The 16,496-nt window shown below is 40.8% G+C and overlaps 2 protein-coding genes across 2 annotated transcripts; both read left to right on the top strand.

Annotated features, from left to right (window-relative positions):
- Positions 1 to 828: 828 nt before the first annotated feature.
- Positions 829 to 1,524, top strand: LOC117931980. The gene has a single exon (XM_034853037.1). It carries the CDS (start codon positions 829 to 831, stop codon positions 1,522 to 1,524), a length of 696 nt encoding a protein of 231 aa, XP_034708928.1.
- A 231-nt stretch (positions 1,525 to 1,755) lies between these two features.
- On the top strand, positions 1,756 to 2,124 carry LOC117931981. The gene has a single exon (XM_034853038.1). It carries the CDS (start codon positions 1,756 to 1,758, stop codon positions 2,122 to 2,124), a length of 369 nt encoding a protein of 122 aa, XP_034708929.1.
- Positions 2,125 to 16,496: the final 14,372 nt, after the last annotated feature.

The following is a 16,496-nucleotide window of genomic DNA, read 5'->3' on the forward strand; positions in this document are numbered from 1 at the left end:
AGACGACAACGAGAGACCGAACGGCAGATGCAAATTCTACTCCAAGAAACAAGGAAACTCAGGGAAGAAAATAATATCCTGAGGACCCGAAACTCTCCTCAGCCTCAACACTATCAGCGGAGCCAAAACCCCTGTCACAGCCAGGGAGCTCCACTCCCCCGAGAGGCAAGCCCAACCCTCGAGGCGCATGAAGTATGGACTGTTGAGACCCCGGTGCACGCCCACCATGCCTGACGAGATGAAAGCTCGGGCTCCACCCGAGTCTCATCCAAATCACGACTTAAGAAGAGGCCCCAGATATCTGACGCCATGCACGTGCGTCTGGGACCCCAAACACTCTACAAAAACAGGCCCCATGCCGCCGTATCAATGGATGCATACCCCGAGCCCTCGAGCTCGCCTATTTTACGGGGACATGCTGCCCACCCCCCAGTGGTTCGGGGAGGTAAAAATCCCTCGTACACAGCCCCACCGGGCTCTATCAGCAGGCGTCTGGATGACATGCTCTCCACGCCTTTCAACTCTCGTATCATTAAATATGAACCCCCGCGAGGGTTCATCGTCCCGAAATTCTCTACATATGATGGATCCAGCGATCCCTTTGATCACATAATGCATTATCGGTAACTCATGACCCTTGACATAGGGAATGATATGCTGTTGTGCAAGGTTTTTCCAGCCAACCTACAAGGCTAGGCTCTATCGTGGTTTCATCGACTGCCCGCGAACTCGATTGACAATTTCCGGGATTTGTCCGAGGCCTTCGTGGGGCAATACTTATGCTCAGCCAGACACAAGCAAAATATCAGCACCTTGCAGAACCTCAAAATGCAAGAAAACGAAACTTTGAGAGAATTCGTGAAGCGTTTCGGACAAGCTGTCCTACAAGTCGAATCGTATAGCATGGACGCAATCCTCCAAATTTTTAAGCGAAGCATATGCCCAGGGACCCCCTTCTTCGAGTTCATCGCCAAAAAACCTCTGACAACCATGGACAAATTATTCCGGCGTGCGAGTAAATACTCCATGCTAGAGGATGCTATCCGTGCCGTTGCACAGCAGGTCCTGGTAATTGGCCAAGTCGCTAGGAGCTTCAAAGCACCTAACCATCCTGGGTCATCCAGCAGGGGGCAAGATGAGAGGCGCCCACCACTCATTCGAACACCTCTCACTAAGTCATATGAGAAACTGCTCCCTATAATCCGCAATCTGCCCAGATTTAGATGGCCAGTACCAATAAGATCTAACCCCTCAGAAAGAGACCGCAACAAAAGATGTGATTACCATAAAGATCATGGACACACAATTGAAGCGTGCATAAGCCTCCGTTACATGGTAGAAGATCTCCTAAAGGCAGGACATTTGAAGCAGTACGTCCGAGCAATGCCTAAAGGTGAAGGGTCTCCCCATAGTCGAGGCCCATGCGCCCCAGCAGCTCCTATTAGAGCAATGATCAACTACATAAACGGAGGACCCTTGGATGACGAGTACAGTTCTAAACGGAAAAGGCAGAGATTGCTGTGAGCAGCTACAGTTCGAGAACACGTGAGCTCCATTCGGCTGAGATTAGCCAATGGGAGCATTCATCCCATAGATGGGACCATTGTCTTCCCCGCTCTAGATCCAACCCGAGTGTTGTAGCCGCACCAAGATGCTCTCATCCTAACAATAGGGGTAGGAGACTACGATGTAAAAAGAATCTTGATCGACCCGGGTAGTTCTGCGGACTTGTTACAGGTGGCGGTCATCAAACGAATGGGTTTTGAACCTTCCAGCCTTGAAAATCCCGGTAGAACCCTGTCCGGATTCAATGGTTCATCCACAACCTCACTTGGAGATGTAATACTGTCGGTTCACGCCGGACCAGTCATCCTAAACGTTCTATTCTCCGTGGTTGAGGATTTATCCCCTTTTAATGCCATCTTAGGACACACGTGGTTACATGGAATGAAGGCAATTCCATCCACATATCATCAAAGGGTCAGCTTCATCACCCAAGATGGACAAATTAACCTTTATGGAAGCCAGCTTGCCGCTCGACAATGTTATCAGATCGCTCGCGAGGCTGGACCCAGTGCCGACCGCGAGCATCCCTCTAAAGATGCAAATACTTCTGACCAATAACAGTTACAGCACCCGGGAGACAAAGATCCCCCAGCAGGGGACCCACTGGAGGCGGTCCGGATATCAAAAGAAGGTGAACGCTTCACATACGTCAGTACCCTCCTACCGCCAGTCGAGAGATTCGAACTTCAAAAAGTGCTCCAGCAAAATCGAGATATTTTTGCTTGGGCCCACTCAGACATACCTGGAATACCTCCGAGAGTCGTCTCTCACCGACTTAACGTGTTAGCCACCTCCAGGTCCGTTCGACAAAAAATCCGACGATTCCATTCGGATAGGCAGAAAGTCATTCAGGAAGAAATGGAAAAACTATTGGAGGCCGGATTTATAAGGGAGGTGGAGTATCCGGAATGGTTGGCAAATGTAGTAGTGGTCCCCAAAAAATGAGGAAAATGGCGGGTGTGCGTAGACTACACCAATCTCAATGACGCGTGCCCTAAAGATAGTTTCCCACTACCGTGAATAGATCAGATAGTAGATGCAACCTCCGGACATGAAATGCTATCCTTTTTGGATGCTTTCTTCGGGTACCACCAAATTCCCATGGATCCGGATGATGAAGAAAAAATCTCCTTCATAACTCCTCATGGGCTCTACTGTTATAGAGTCATGCCATTCGGACTCAAGAACGCTGGTGCTACGTATCAGAGGTTAATGACCAAGATTTTCAAGCCGCTAATTGGCGACATTATTGAGGTGTACATTGACGATGTGGTAGTCAAAAGCAAAACCCGAGGCAAACACACCCAGCACATGCAGGAAGTTTTTCATTTATTGAGAAAGTATGGCATAAAGCTTAACCCAGCCAAATGCGCGTTCGGAGTAAGCTCGAGGAAGTTCCTGGGGTTCATGGTTACCCAAAGAGGAATCGAAATCAATCCAGATTAGGTGAAAGCAGTTGCCAACATGCTTGCACCAACGAACAAGAAGCAGTTGCAACGCCTCACTAGCAAACTTGTCGCCCTCGGACGGTTCATAGCTCGATTCACAGACAAAATGAAGCCTTTCTTCCTGGCACTCAGAGATATCAATAAATCCGGATGGACGCAAAACTGCCAAAATGCATTTGAAGAAATCAAGCGGTACCTTTCTCAACCCCCCATTCTAAGCAGTCCGCAACCTGGGGAAAGACTGTACCTGTATCTAGCAGTTACCGATTGGGCTGTTAGCGCAGTCCTGCTCCGCTCCTTGTCGCCCGGAGAGCAAAGATCCGTATATTTTATCAGCAAAGCGTTTGCCGATGCAGAAACAAGATATTCAAGGATGGAACAAACTGCCTTGGCATTGTGTACGGTCGCTCAGAAACTGCGTCCCTATTTCCAAGCTCACCCCATAACCGTACTCACCAATCAACTTCTCAGGAATATTCTACATAAACCAGACATAACGGGCAGAATGCTACGATGGGCGATAGAGTTGAGCGAATATGGGATAGGTTATCAACCCAGATTATCCCTGAAGGGATAGGTCATGGCAGACTTTATAGCAGAATTGCCTGAAGCGCGTGCCCCGGATGAAGAATCAACATCGGATGATTGGTGGTCTCTGTATGTTGATGGTGCTTCCCGCTCGTCTGGATCAGGAGTTGGACTCCTTCTCAAAGCACCAACCGTGGAACGATTGGAGCAATCCATCCGTCTGGATTTTCCCGCTTCAAACAATGAGGCGGAATATGAGGCAATCCTATCCAGATTGAACCTTGCAACCACTTTGAACACCTCAAAAGTCAAAATCCACAGCGACTCCCAGCTTGTTGTGGGGCAAATACTAAAAGAGTACGAAGCCAAGGACGAGCACATGGCCAAATACTCATTGAAAGTACAAGAATCACTCAACCGGCTAGAAGAATGGATCGTTGAGAAAATCCCAAGGGGAGATAATGTGCAGGCCGACGCTTTGGCAGGAATAACTGCATCATTTCCTGTAAAAGAGTCTACAATGCTACCGGTATACGTTCAAACCACTCCCGCCATCGCTGAATCACACGTTTGCAGTGTGAGCCCAAAGGAAGATGACTGGGCTGCCGACATTAGAGTTTATTTACAATCGGGGGCATTGCTTGGAAATCCCAAGCACGCACACAAAGTTCGGGTACAAGCGTCCCGTTTTACCTTGATCGGAGGAGATCTCTACAGGCGATCCTTCGGAGGTCCGTACCTCAAATGTTTGATCAAGCCGGAAATCCAATATGTTCTATCCGAACTTCATGAAGGCATTTGCGGCAACCATTCAGGGGGCAGAACCCTAGGGCACCGAGCGCATTCACAAGGATATTATTGGCCTACAATGAAGCAGGATGCAGTGATCCATGTCAGGAAATGCGACAAATGCCAAAGACATGCGCTAATCCCGCATATGCCTGCTGAGATGTTAAACTTAGTAACAAGCCCCTGACCCTTCGCACAATGGGGGATGGATATCATGGGACCCTTTCCCACTGCAGCCGCTCAGAAGAAGTTTCTGCTCGTTGCTACAGATTATTTCAACAAGTGGGTAGAAGCTCAAGCTTATGCAAGCATCAAGGACAAGGACGTCAAAAGTTTCGTCTGGAAAAGTATAGTATGTCGATTTGGAATCCCTCGAGCAATCGTAACCGACAACGGCCCTCAATTTGATAGCTCCGCCTTTAAAGGTTTTTGCGCAGAACTTCATATAAAAAATCTGTATTCCACGCCGCGGTATCCTCGGAGCAACGGTCAAGCGGAAGCAACCAATAAAACCTTACTGAGTGCGTTAAAAAAACGATTGGAAAAAGCCAAAGGAAAGTGGATAGAAGAGCTACCCAGCGTCCTATGGGCTTATCGAACTACACCCGGAAGGCGGACAGGAAATACCCCGTTTGCCCTTGCATACGGAACAGATGCCGTCATTCCAACTGAAGTGGGTATGCCTACAATCCGGATTGCCGTCCAAGGCCAAAGAAATGAAGACGACGAGCTAGCAAGGCATTTGGATTGGGCGGATGAAATTAGAGAGGCAGCTTCCATCCGAATGGCCGCATATCAACAAAAGGCGGCTGCATACTATAATAGGAAGGTGCGACCTCGAATTTTCAAGGAAGGATCATTGGTACTTAGAAAAGTTTTTGAAGACATGACTGAGAAAGGAGTTGGAAAACTTCAAGCCAATTAGGAAGGTCCTTATATGGTGGTAAAAGTTAACAGAAATGGATCGTATCATTTGCAAACTATGAGTGGAACCCCTCTACTCCGCCCTTGGAATGCAGCCAACTTGAAGCAATATTACCAATAAAGAAAGATAGGAAGACAATGTGAATAAGTATGTTTTATTAATAATTGAAAAATTTTATACAAAAGACATCCGGACTATAGATACAAAGAGAAGTAGCAGTGAAAGTTACAAAAAGAAAAGCTCTCACTGGGAAGGCTTGCGGCGCAACTTTTCCTCTTCACCCGGAGGAATCGAGGGGACATCCCGCTTAATACCATGTTTCTTCATGCAGCAGCGGTAGCCGAAGAAGTACATCTCGTCTACCTGCTTCTGGTAATCCGCTTCGAGTTCCTCCCTTTGCACAGCCAACTCAGCCTCCAACTCTTCTTTTTGCGCTGATAAACGCAACTGCAAGTCTTCTCTTTGCTTTTTCTCAATTGCCATTTCCGTCTGGAGCTGTCTCACCTCCTCCCTTAGCTGGGCCGCCTCATCCTCCGCCTCATGCAGGCGGGCGTCTGTAGCTTCCTCCAGGCTCTTTACCTCTGCTAGCTCTAACCGGAGAGCCTCATTGTTGTCCTGGGACTTCTTCAAGGCTTCAGCACTCTCTTCAGATGCCCTCCGGGCGACGGATAAACTGGCTTCAGCCTGTTCCAGTCTTGAGCGCAGTTCATCTTCATTGCTCATGCGCTGGGAGACGAAGGCTTTCATATGATCGGTAGTCCGCAGCAAGTCTGTAAAAAGATCACGATGTTGAACCATGCCGCGAATACCGCTCACTAGCTGCAGAAAAAACCACAAACAATGAATTCAATACCAACCATATGAAAAACACACCAGTATGGAACCAAAAATCAAGGGAAGCGAGCTATACCGTTTCCGCCGCTTCGAACATCTTTGCAGAAGGCAAAGCAACCTCTGAGCCGGAGGGAATTTGTTTCAACATCTCTTGCAACTCCGCATAGCTAAAAGAGCTAGCGGAGGTACAAGTTGCATCATCAACCGGACGCCCCCCTGATGGGACGTTATGGTGCGGCTCATCCCTTAGAACCGGGCCTTCAACGATCGCGGTCGGCTGAATCTCCTGTTGAATCTCCTCGGGCGAACCCTCCTCTGGAACTGGTACCGGGTCGGTTAGGTTTCCTTTTGCCATCACTGTCTCGCTCCCCTCCAGATGAACCTCCTGGGCAGATGAGTAGCTAACCTCGATGGCTTCCCCAAGACGATCTTGAAGCCGCCCGCTGATGCTCGACTTCAAATCGCAAGCCGGTTGAAACCTCCCCGCAGATGCCTTCTTCATTGGTGCCCTCTTCATTGGTGCAAGAGCGAGGGGACTTGATTCACAAGGGGGCAAACCTTGGTCTTCAGGGCCCGTTTCTTCCATTGGAGGCGCCGGGGAAGGCAACGTTTCACCACAAGAGGCGCCGGTTGCATCCTCGTCCGGATGGGGAGAGTCAGGCTGACACACGGAGGTCGCTTCCTCAGCCAGAAGTGCCATCCGTGCATCCGCTGCCAGTGAAGGCCCTGATCCGTACAGACATGCAAGACGTCCGGAGCCGCTTGAAACAGATGGCAAGGGGAGGGGATCCGACGTTCTTATTGTTACTACCTTTACATAGGTTACAGGTGATATTATTACTTCATTTTCGAGAGTTGGGAGCTTTATTTCTTTCCCCTTATTCAAATCCTTCTTCTTCTTCTTTTTTTGCTGGGGCGCCAGCAGGAGGAGAGGACGCGGGGCGTTTATCACTGGGAGCCTTCCGCAAGGTTCCTTCTTGCCTCCTTTCCTCCCGATCGCTAAGAAGTGCCTGGCGAGCCTGGGCGTCCGCCTCGCGCGCCTCCGCGTAGAAGGGAAGATCTTTGAGAACAAAATGTTCTCCAACCACCACCTCTTTGGGGAGCCGCCTGGGGAGGATATTGAGTACATACGACTGAGGCTCTTGGGTAACCGAACGCAGATTTTGTGCGGAGAGAAGTGTCTCCCAATTCCTCTCATCCGACGCAATCTCAAACATCCTGTTCAACTGGTTGAATGAGGCTTTTTCTACCCACTCCACCAGCTTCCCCCTTCTTTCCCTACCTGCACCCAAGAAAACAAAGCCAGTTAGCCATCTTATGATGCTGATTTAACTCGTAACTACAAGAAAGCAAGAGGCAACTTATTCTTACCTGGGTGCTTCAGCGATCAGTTGGGAGTGAACTTCTTGTCCGGATGCACTGACGAGCCCGTCCATGCACCCTCGACCATCACATGTCCTGTGGCGGCCCCCTTAGTCGAATCAGGAAGGCCGGTCACCAGCTGAAGTGATGGAAAACTGGCGACAAAACTGTAGATGTCGTTCTTCCCCTTCTTGATGGAGTAAACAAATAGGACCTCCAACAAGGACAAATCCAGGTTAAACAACATATCCAGGATGCTGCAACCCATCAGCACCCGGACAATGTTGGGGTGGATCATAGCCGGTGGAATCTGTGTGTAATGGAGGAACTGCGTGAAAAGTGAGGGAAGCGGAAAGCGAAGTCCCGCGTTAAACTGCTCCTTGGAGAAGCAGATGGAGTTATCCCCCGACTTGGCAGTCGACACGGCATCACCCTCCAACAGACGAATCGACACTCCGTTTGGGATACTGAAGGAATCTCAGAACTCCTTCTCGTTAAGGAGCTCAGTAGGGTTGACTCACCTGCCTGAACTCCCTTGCTTGGTCGCGCCAGTTGCTACTTTTCCCTTCTTCGAAGACATTGTAGATAACGTAAAATCTGCATTACAAGAAAGCACCAGTCAAAACGCATTCGAAGCACGTCACATTGTAAAAACCCTAAACCCATGAACCCTAACTCGAAGATTATAGTAACACCACATAGACTCGCCAGAAAAACCATTCTCTCAGCAACCTCACATTCAAAGAAACCTATGAAAACCCTCAAAATATAACGGAAACCCCTTGTCAACCCCTAGCACATCCTGGCCTCTTCAAAGCTCAAACCCTAACAAAAACTACCTGAATCATTCGCTTCTACCAACCCAATCCATCCCCTCAAAGGGCAAGCAAACAACATTGCAAGCAACAAAGTGAAAGAAAAAAGAAGAGTGGAATGGCAAACCTTACGAAAATCTCTGAGAGAAGTTGAAAAACCAGTCGTCGCGTCTTCGAGCTTTTTTCTGAAGAATTTCTAGAGACACTTGAAAGTCTGGAAGGAAGATGAAAAGTGTCAACAGAGGGCCTTGGGCCCCTACTTATAAGAAGCAAAGCCTCGAAAACCCCCCCCCCCCTCCCCCCCCAAACGGCAGGAAGCATAATTGCACCAAGATCTGAAACGACACGTCGTTTGATACAGCTTTCAAAGTCAGCGTGCCTCACCAGCTCCCCCAACAAGAAAATGACACGTGTCATTGCAATTCATATGAAAGAGAAATTGTGTGAAGGTAACATTTTTATCCCGCCTTTTCTGACCCAGCCAGACATGCGGTATAAAAGGGGGCATTATGGGATCCCCGCTAAAAAGTGCCATGTGGCTCTCTCTCCTTTGGCCACGCAGACGACCCCCCTCATAACACATGGCATAGCTAATTCCACCTGGACAGGAATCATCGCCCATTCCACCCAGATGTCTCACAGCCACCATTATATTCGGCCAACGTTCCACCTCAGCCAGGATATCTCATATCCGGATCTGGTCGACGTTCCACCTTCTTCGGATACTTCACATCCGGCGCATTCCACCGGATGGAAAAGGATGACGATTCAACTTCTCCCGGATAGACATGTCCGGCTACTCTAGTGACAGCATATCCGGGCAGCTTATCTCGTTAGACACTCGCGATTCGTCGAATCCATCTCCACCCACAATAAAAAAGATAACTCTGATGACATTGACAACCAAATCCCCAGAACTGTCACTCATCATTAATACAAGATACGTTTGACAAGACATTCCTAAGTCTTCTCAAGTTTCCTGACACATCCCCGATATTTAAAAGTCGTAAATTGCGGTGATGTCCACTGCCAAAATACCTTCCTGACAGCCTCCACTTGACATCATAAGTGTCATGATTGTTTAGCCTCCCTATGAGCCACAATCATGACAATGGGACCCACTAGCAAGGCGGTGCCATACTTTTTGACACTATATAAAAGAGGCTTCACACAATGAGGAAGGTAAGCTTGCTATCCATAAGAAAAAAAAGCTAACTATCCCTAAAAACAACCTGGTAGCTTGATCTTTTGATCTATGGCTAACAAAATCATCGGAGGGTGCATCTGGACATCCCGTCCGGACCCTTTTTTGCAGGGAGAAGGAGGAATTGCTACTTTGTGTTGACCGAGATTCCGTTGCTGTTGACGATCACTGTAGCAGGGGAATTTCGCCACCAACAAGCAAGATTTTTAGATTTCCACTACTCAGTAATATCCATGTGTTTTTCATGCCAGAGAAGATATATATATATATATATATATATATATATAAATCTTTTTAACAAAAATTGTAAATCTTTTTAAAATTTTTTTTATTTATCTATAAAACGGTTGAGATTAAATCCTTTTATTGAAATTAATTCCAAAAATCATGTCTTTAAATAAAGTAAAACTCTTTTTGTTAAATTTGAAGTCTTTTTTTTTCTAATAAAAACAACTTTCCTTTATAATAAAATTGAAGTTGGTATTTGTTTTTTTGGAGTAAAATATTTGATTTAATTTTTTTAAATAAAAGTTAAGAATTTTTTTTTAGATAAAATTGTAGAAGATTCTTTTTTAGGTAAATTTCTTTTTTAAATAATTTGAAAAAAAATCTATTTTTCAAATGAAAATTGAATTAGAAGAATGCTTTTTTTTTTTTTTTCTTTTTTAAATAAATTTGTCCAAAAATATTTTAAAGAATTTAGGAAAATTTTTCTCTTGGGATGAACTTGTACTTTTTAAAGGAAAAATTCTTTTTTAAGTTAAAGTTAAACTAAATTCCTTTCTGGATAAGCTTGAAAATATTTTTTTATTGTTATTTTAAAAGGGCAATTTTTTTTAATACAAATAAAATAGTAAAAGAAGAAAAAGTTCCTTTTAATAAAATTTAAGCAAAGTTCTCTTTTAAGTTAATATTCATTTTTTTAATTTATCATTATTTTTGACAAAGCCAAAACTTTATCTTTTTTTTTTAAGTGAAAGTTGTTAAAATATCATTTTTGAAATAAAATAAGAAAAATCAAATTAGAATATTTTTTGTAAATAAAACTATGAAAATCTCTTTTCTATGAAACATAGATAAAAATATTTGGTAATGACATTTCTTTAATATAAATTCGAAGACCTTTTTATTTTTATATTTTTTAACGGTAGGAATAAAAAATAATTTACAAAGTTCTTTTAATAAAATTGAAACTTTTCCCTCAACCAAATAAAGGTAATCTTTTTGGAAAATAAAAATATTGGAGTACCTTTTATAAGCAATTTTATAAAAAAACTATTTTCCTATTAGAAATAACTTTTACTAATAAAATTGAGTTCAATTTATTTTTAGTAAATAGTGTGTAAAGTCTTGCTTCCTATAAAAAATAAATAAAAAATAAAAAATCTTCAGGTTGCATGTAAATAAAATTGAGTTGAAATACAACTTGTAGATAAATTTATATATATATATATATATATATATATATAAAATAATTTGTAAAAATTGCTTTTCTTAAACATAAATTAAGATACTTTTGTAAATAAAATTATAACATTTCTCTTCATAATAACGTAAATAAAACTCATTTTCCAATAAATAAAAATTGAATTCACCTTTTTTTTATTTGTTTTCAATAAATGCTTTTTGCAGCAATAAGTGTAAATAATTTTTTTTATTTAAAAAAATTGATTAAAAATAAAATTGAATCAAATCATGTGTTGAATATAAATTCATTTTCTTTGTTTGTAAGTAAATAAAATGAAATCATTAATTCAAAATTGTTTTTAATATTTTTTTTAAATCAGTTTAATAACTTAATGTGCATAATTCTCTTATCATTTACTTTGTACATTCTTGTAATTTGTTTTTATAATTATTTTTCCTATATATTGATTTGTGTCCTTAATCTTGATATCCATGATTAATTAATTAGTTGTCACAATTCCCTCCATTCGTTTTGTGGAGACCATAGGTATACATGCTTAGAGGGGTGCTAAGGCTTTTCACTGTACCTTCCTGATAGGTAACTTGACCCCCCAAATCTAGACTCGGTTGTTGTAGACATGTCTTTTCTAAATAAAGAGTCACATAGTTTTTTCTTTGCTTTTCTATTTTCTCTTTTAAAAATAACCTAAAATAAGAGGCAACTCCAACTTTTTTCAAAAATCAAATTTTCACAAATAAAAAATGAGTCTCATCGTTCTAGTAGGGACACATGAAAAATATGGGTCCACAAAATTATACTTTAGACATATTATAAGAAGAAGAAACTATCTTAAATCAGATTCCTATAAATCAAGGATTTAACCACCAATATTCTATTTTATAGAATATTCTATTTTACAAAATATACAAAGTAAAAAAAAAAAAAAAAATCCTAAAATAGGAAAACCTTATTTTCCTACACTCTTTCTCAAGCTAATGAGTGAATGTCACACATTATTAGCTTGTCAATTATTGTTTAGAACCTAATATTATTCAATCTTTTGGTAAGCACATCTACGAGTTGTCCATTAGAGAAGATATATGGTGTGGAAATGAGGCCACTATCTAACTTCTCTTTGATAAAGTGTCTATCAACCTCCACATGTTTAGTCTGATCATATTGTACAAGATTATGTGCAATGTTGATGGCTGACTTGTTGTCGTAGAGAGTCTCATAGTTGCTTCCTATTTAATCTTTAGATCTTCTAGAATTTTTTTCAATCATAGTAGTTCACAAATTCCAAGAACCATCAATCTAAACTCAGCCTCAATGCTTGATCTCTCAATAACATTCTATTTTTTGCTCCTCCATGTTACCAAGTTTCCACCAAGGAATGTATAATAACTTGATATTGAATGTCTATCTACAACCAAACTTGCATAATCAACATCTGTGTAGGCTTTAAGTGTCAAACTTGTCTCCTTCTTAAATAAAATCCCTTTCCTTGGTGTTCATTTGAGATAATGTAGTATTTGGTGCACTGCTTGAAGGTGAGTTTCCTTGGGATTGTGCATAAATTGACTAACCACATTGATAACATATGTTATATCAAGTCTTGTGTGAGACAAGTAGAACAATTGACCCACTAATCTCTGTTAGTTTCTTGGATCCACACTAGCATCTTTATTACTATCTCTAAGTTTATGATTTGCCTTAATAGGTGTGTCTATTGGTTTACACGCTAACTTCCTAGTTTCCTTCAACAAATCAAGCGTATACTTCTATTGAGATAGAAAATTCCTTGTTGTGATTGTACCACTTCAATGCCTAAGAAGTATTTCAACCTGTCAAGTTCTTTAATCTCAAATTCTCTTGCCAAACACTTCCTCAAACTATCTCTTTTCTTCTTGTCATTCCCAATCACAATTACATCATCCACATAAACTAACAAGGCGGTGACTCCCCCTGAAGTCAAGTGCTTAATAAACAAAGTGTGATCACCTTGACTTTGCTTATATCCATTAGTAATCATCACTTTAACAAATCTTCCAAAACCATGCATGAGGATATTGTTTTAAGCCATACAAGGCCTTCTTGAGCTTATAGGCTTTTTAGCCTTCCACATTTTTTTCAAATCCAAGAGAAACTTCCATATAAATCTTTTCTTCAAGATCACCATGTAAGAAGGAATTCTTAACATAAATTGTTGCAAACTCCACTCAAAGTTAATAACTAAGGATAATAGTACCTTTATAGTTTTCTTCTTGGCTATAGGTGCAAAGGTCTCTAAATAATCCACTCCATAAGTTTGGTTATATCCCTTGGCAACAAGCCTCACTTTGTACATTTTGATTGACCCATCTAGCTTATATTTCACAGTAAATACCCACTTACACCCCACTAGATTCTTTCCTTTTGACAACTCCACTATCCCCCACGTTCTATTCTTTTCTAGTGTTTCCATTACAATACTCATGGTATGTCTTCACTCTTCACTATTTAATGCCTCAAATAAGGTGTTAGGAATGACAATAGTGTTTAATTGGATAAGGAAGGCTCAATGGGAAGATGACAATTTATCAAAGTTCATGAAATGAGAAAGTAGGTATAACGGGTGTTTGGTGAATTCTCTTTTGCGTTTCCTAAGAGCAATGGGAAGATCATGATCACCATTGTCAATGGTAGTAGAAACATTATCATAAGAAGATTCAAGTAGAGAAATTACCTCATTTCTAGGGGTTGGCTCGAACTCTTGGATTTGCACAGGTTCAACGACGGGTGCTTTCTTCCTTGTGCATACCTATAGTGGTCCAATAGGATTGTAAGTTAATTTTTCCTTAGCCAAAGACATGGGATCAAGAGAGGATAGTTTGATAGTAGGCAAAGTAGCTAGAGCGGGGCTATGCATGGTAGAAAAAGTAGGGTTGGATGAAGAAGATTGAGAAGTGGAAGGTAAATCAAGAAGAAAAAAAAATCTTTATTCTTATCTTTCATGAATGATGTCTCACTTTGAAGATAAGGACCAGTAAAACAGTCTTCTTTTTCAACAAAAATCACATCGTCAGAGACAAAATATCTCTTAAAAGGTAGGTGATAACATTTATAACCTTTTTGATGTCAAAGAATACCCAACAAAAATGTATTTAAGTGCCCATGGATCTAATTTTCCCTTATTGTGAGCATGAATGTGAACAAAGGAGACACAAACAAAGATTCTAGGATTGAGATTATTCTAAGTATGAGAGTCGGGGAAAAAAATGAGAACTCTTGCATAGGACTTCTAAACCCCAATACTCGATAAAGTAATCTATTGATAAGATAGGTAGCCGTTAGAATTGCCTCTCCTAATAGTTTTTTGGAACATTTTTTTTTTTTAACAAAAAGGCACGGGTAGTTGCAAGAAGATGCCCATTTTTCCTTTTGGCCACCCTATTTTGTGGAAGAGTACTAACACAAGACGACTCATAGATAATTAATTCTTTTTTAAAATAAGGAGACAAAGCTTCATCAAAGTAAACTTTTGGCATCTTAGATTTGAACTTTTTTATTCTCACACAAAATTGGGTTTTGATAATGTTATGGAAGTTTGAAAAAACATTACTCACATTAGATTTTTTTCTTGCGAAGAATGATCCAAGACACAATAGTAAAATCATCAATAAATGAAACAAACCATCTAGCCTCTAAAATATTAGAAACTATAAAGGGACCCCAAATATCACTATGAATGAGAGAAATGAATAGAAGCGTTTTTATTGCTAATTGGGAATGAAGCACAATGATGCTTTGCAAATTCACATATTTCACAATGAAAATTTTCTACATCAATTTCTTTGAATAACAAAGGAAACTAGACTTTGAGAATGCTAAATGAATGGTGTCCCAATCGAAGATGATGAATCCAAATCTTGTCTTTATTTGAGATGGAGCTTTCAATGAAATATGACAAAGGAAATTTATTCTCAATCCTATTTTTATCACCTAGCACGCGAAGGTAGTAGAGCCCATCATTTTCCTTAGCAAGTCTAATCATCTTCCCCAAACCCTGGCCCTAAAAAACACAATGAGAAAGATGAAAAATCACATTGCAATTCATGTCTTTGGTGAGTTGATGTATGGAAATGAGATTAGTTGAAAGTTTTCATACATGAAGGACATTTGCGATGGGTTTATATGGATTTCTCCTTGATCAGCTAAAGTTTTCAAGGAACCATCTGTTGTGAAAATTTTCTTGCTGCTTGGACATGGTGTGTATGAAACACATTTATGAGAAGAATTAGTCATATGGTATGTGGCACTTGAGTCAATAACCTTGAAACCTAGAAAGGAAGAGCCTAAGACATTAAACACATGAGAAGTAGAATACTTACCTGAGAGTGCTAAGGAGCAAGCACTAGGAGGTTTTTCTAAAGACTCCAACAAATTTTCAGCCTCTCAAATTGTTCTTTTTTTTTTTTTTTAATGTAAATGCACAACATAGGATTTTTATTTCGGGAAAAATCTAGTCACTGATTATTAGCATTGGGCTGATGTTCCACACTTGAATTCTTCATATTTCCAGTAGTTGAGAGTAAGACTGAACTTTCTATAGTAGGAGTTTCAATCATCATCACCCCTCTTCTTCCTTCTTCGCATGAATCATAGAAAGTCTTGTTTAATGAGGGTAGATCCTCTTTTCCCAAAATTTGAATTCTAACCTAATCAAATTCAAGTTTAAACTAGCAAGAAATTTAAAAATTCTCTTTTTCCACAAACTTCTTCAACATAGCTGCATCCTCGCTACATTTCATATGAATGCATTGATAATGATCCATTTCTTGCCACCAATTCTTCTAAATATTGGAATATTCAATCATGGATTGCTCACCTTATTTGGTGGTTGAAATCTTGGTCTTGATTTCAAATACTTGTTCAGCATCATGTACCTTTGAGTAAGTCTATCTCATCACCTCCCAAACTTCTTTAACTATGGACAAAAACATACAAGTGCTACTAATCTCGGGTAGCATTGAATTCCATGACCATGACAAAATCATGGAATTGTCATCATCCTAATTTTGGAATTTTGGATCACTCTACTATGGTCTAGTGTCCAACAAGTGGTTGAGCTTTCCTTTCCCCTTCAAGAACATCTTCACAACTTGGGACCACTGTAAATAATTTTTTCCATTCAATCGGTATGCAACTTGAATGTTTTGGAGTTTCCATGTGGATTGATTCAATAAAGTTTCAATCGATTGCATTGTAGGAATGGTATAATGGCTTTAGATATCTTAGACATGGTTGATTCTGTTAGGTTAAATAAGGAGTAGATAACTAGCAATGGTTATAAAGGAAAACAAATGCCAAAAAGAAATACGAATAAGATTAAAGGAAAGATTGGGTAGACAAAAAACTGAGAAAACCCAAGCAAAATGGAGCTTGAATCTTGAAAGGCAAAGAATGCCAAAAATTGTAAATCATAGAGAGCCTAGGGCTTTGATATCATGTGAAAAATTGAAGAAAATCTTATTCACTTTTTTCAATATAATACAAGAACCAACTTTTTATATTAAAAGCAATATAAGTTATACTTTAGGCATATTATAAGAAGAGGAAACTATAATTCATCAAATCC

This window comes from Vitis riparia, chromosome 15 (genome assembly GCF_004353265.1).
Source record: "Vitis riparia cultivar Riparia Gloire de Montpellier isolate 1030 chromosome 15, EGFV_Vit.rip_1.0, whole genome shotgun sequence".
In the NCBI taxonomy this organism is placed as follows: domain Eukaryota; kingdom Viridiplantae; phylum Streptophyta; class Magnoliopsida; order Vitales; family Vitaceae; genus Vitis; species Vitis riparia.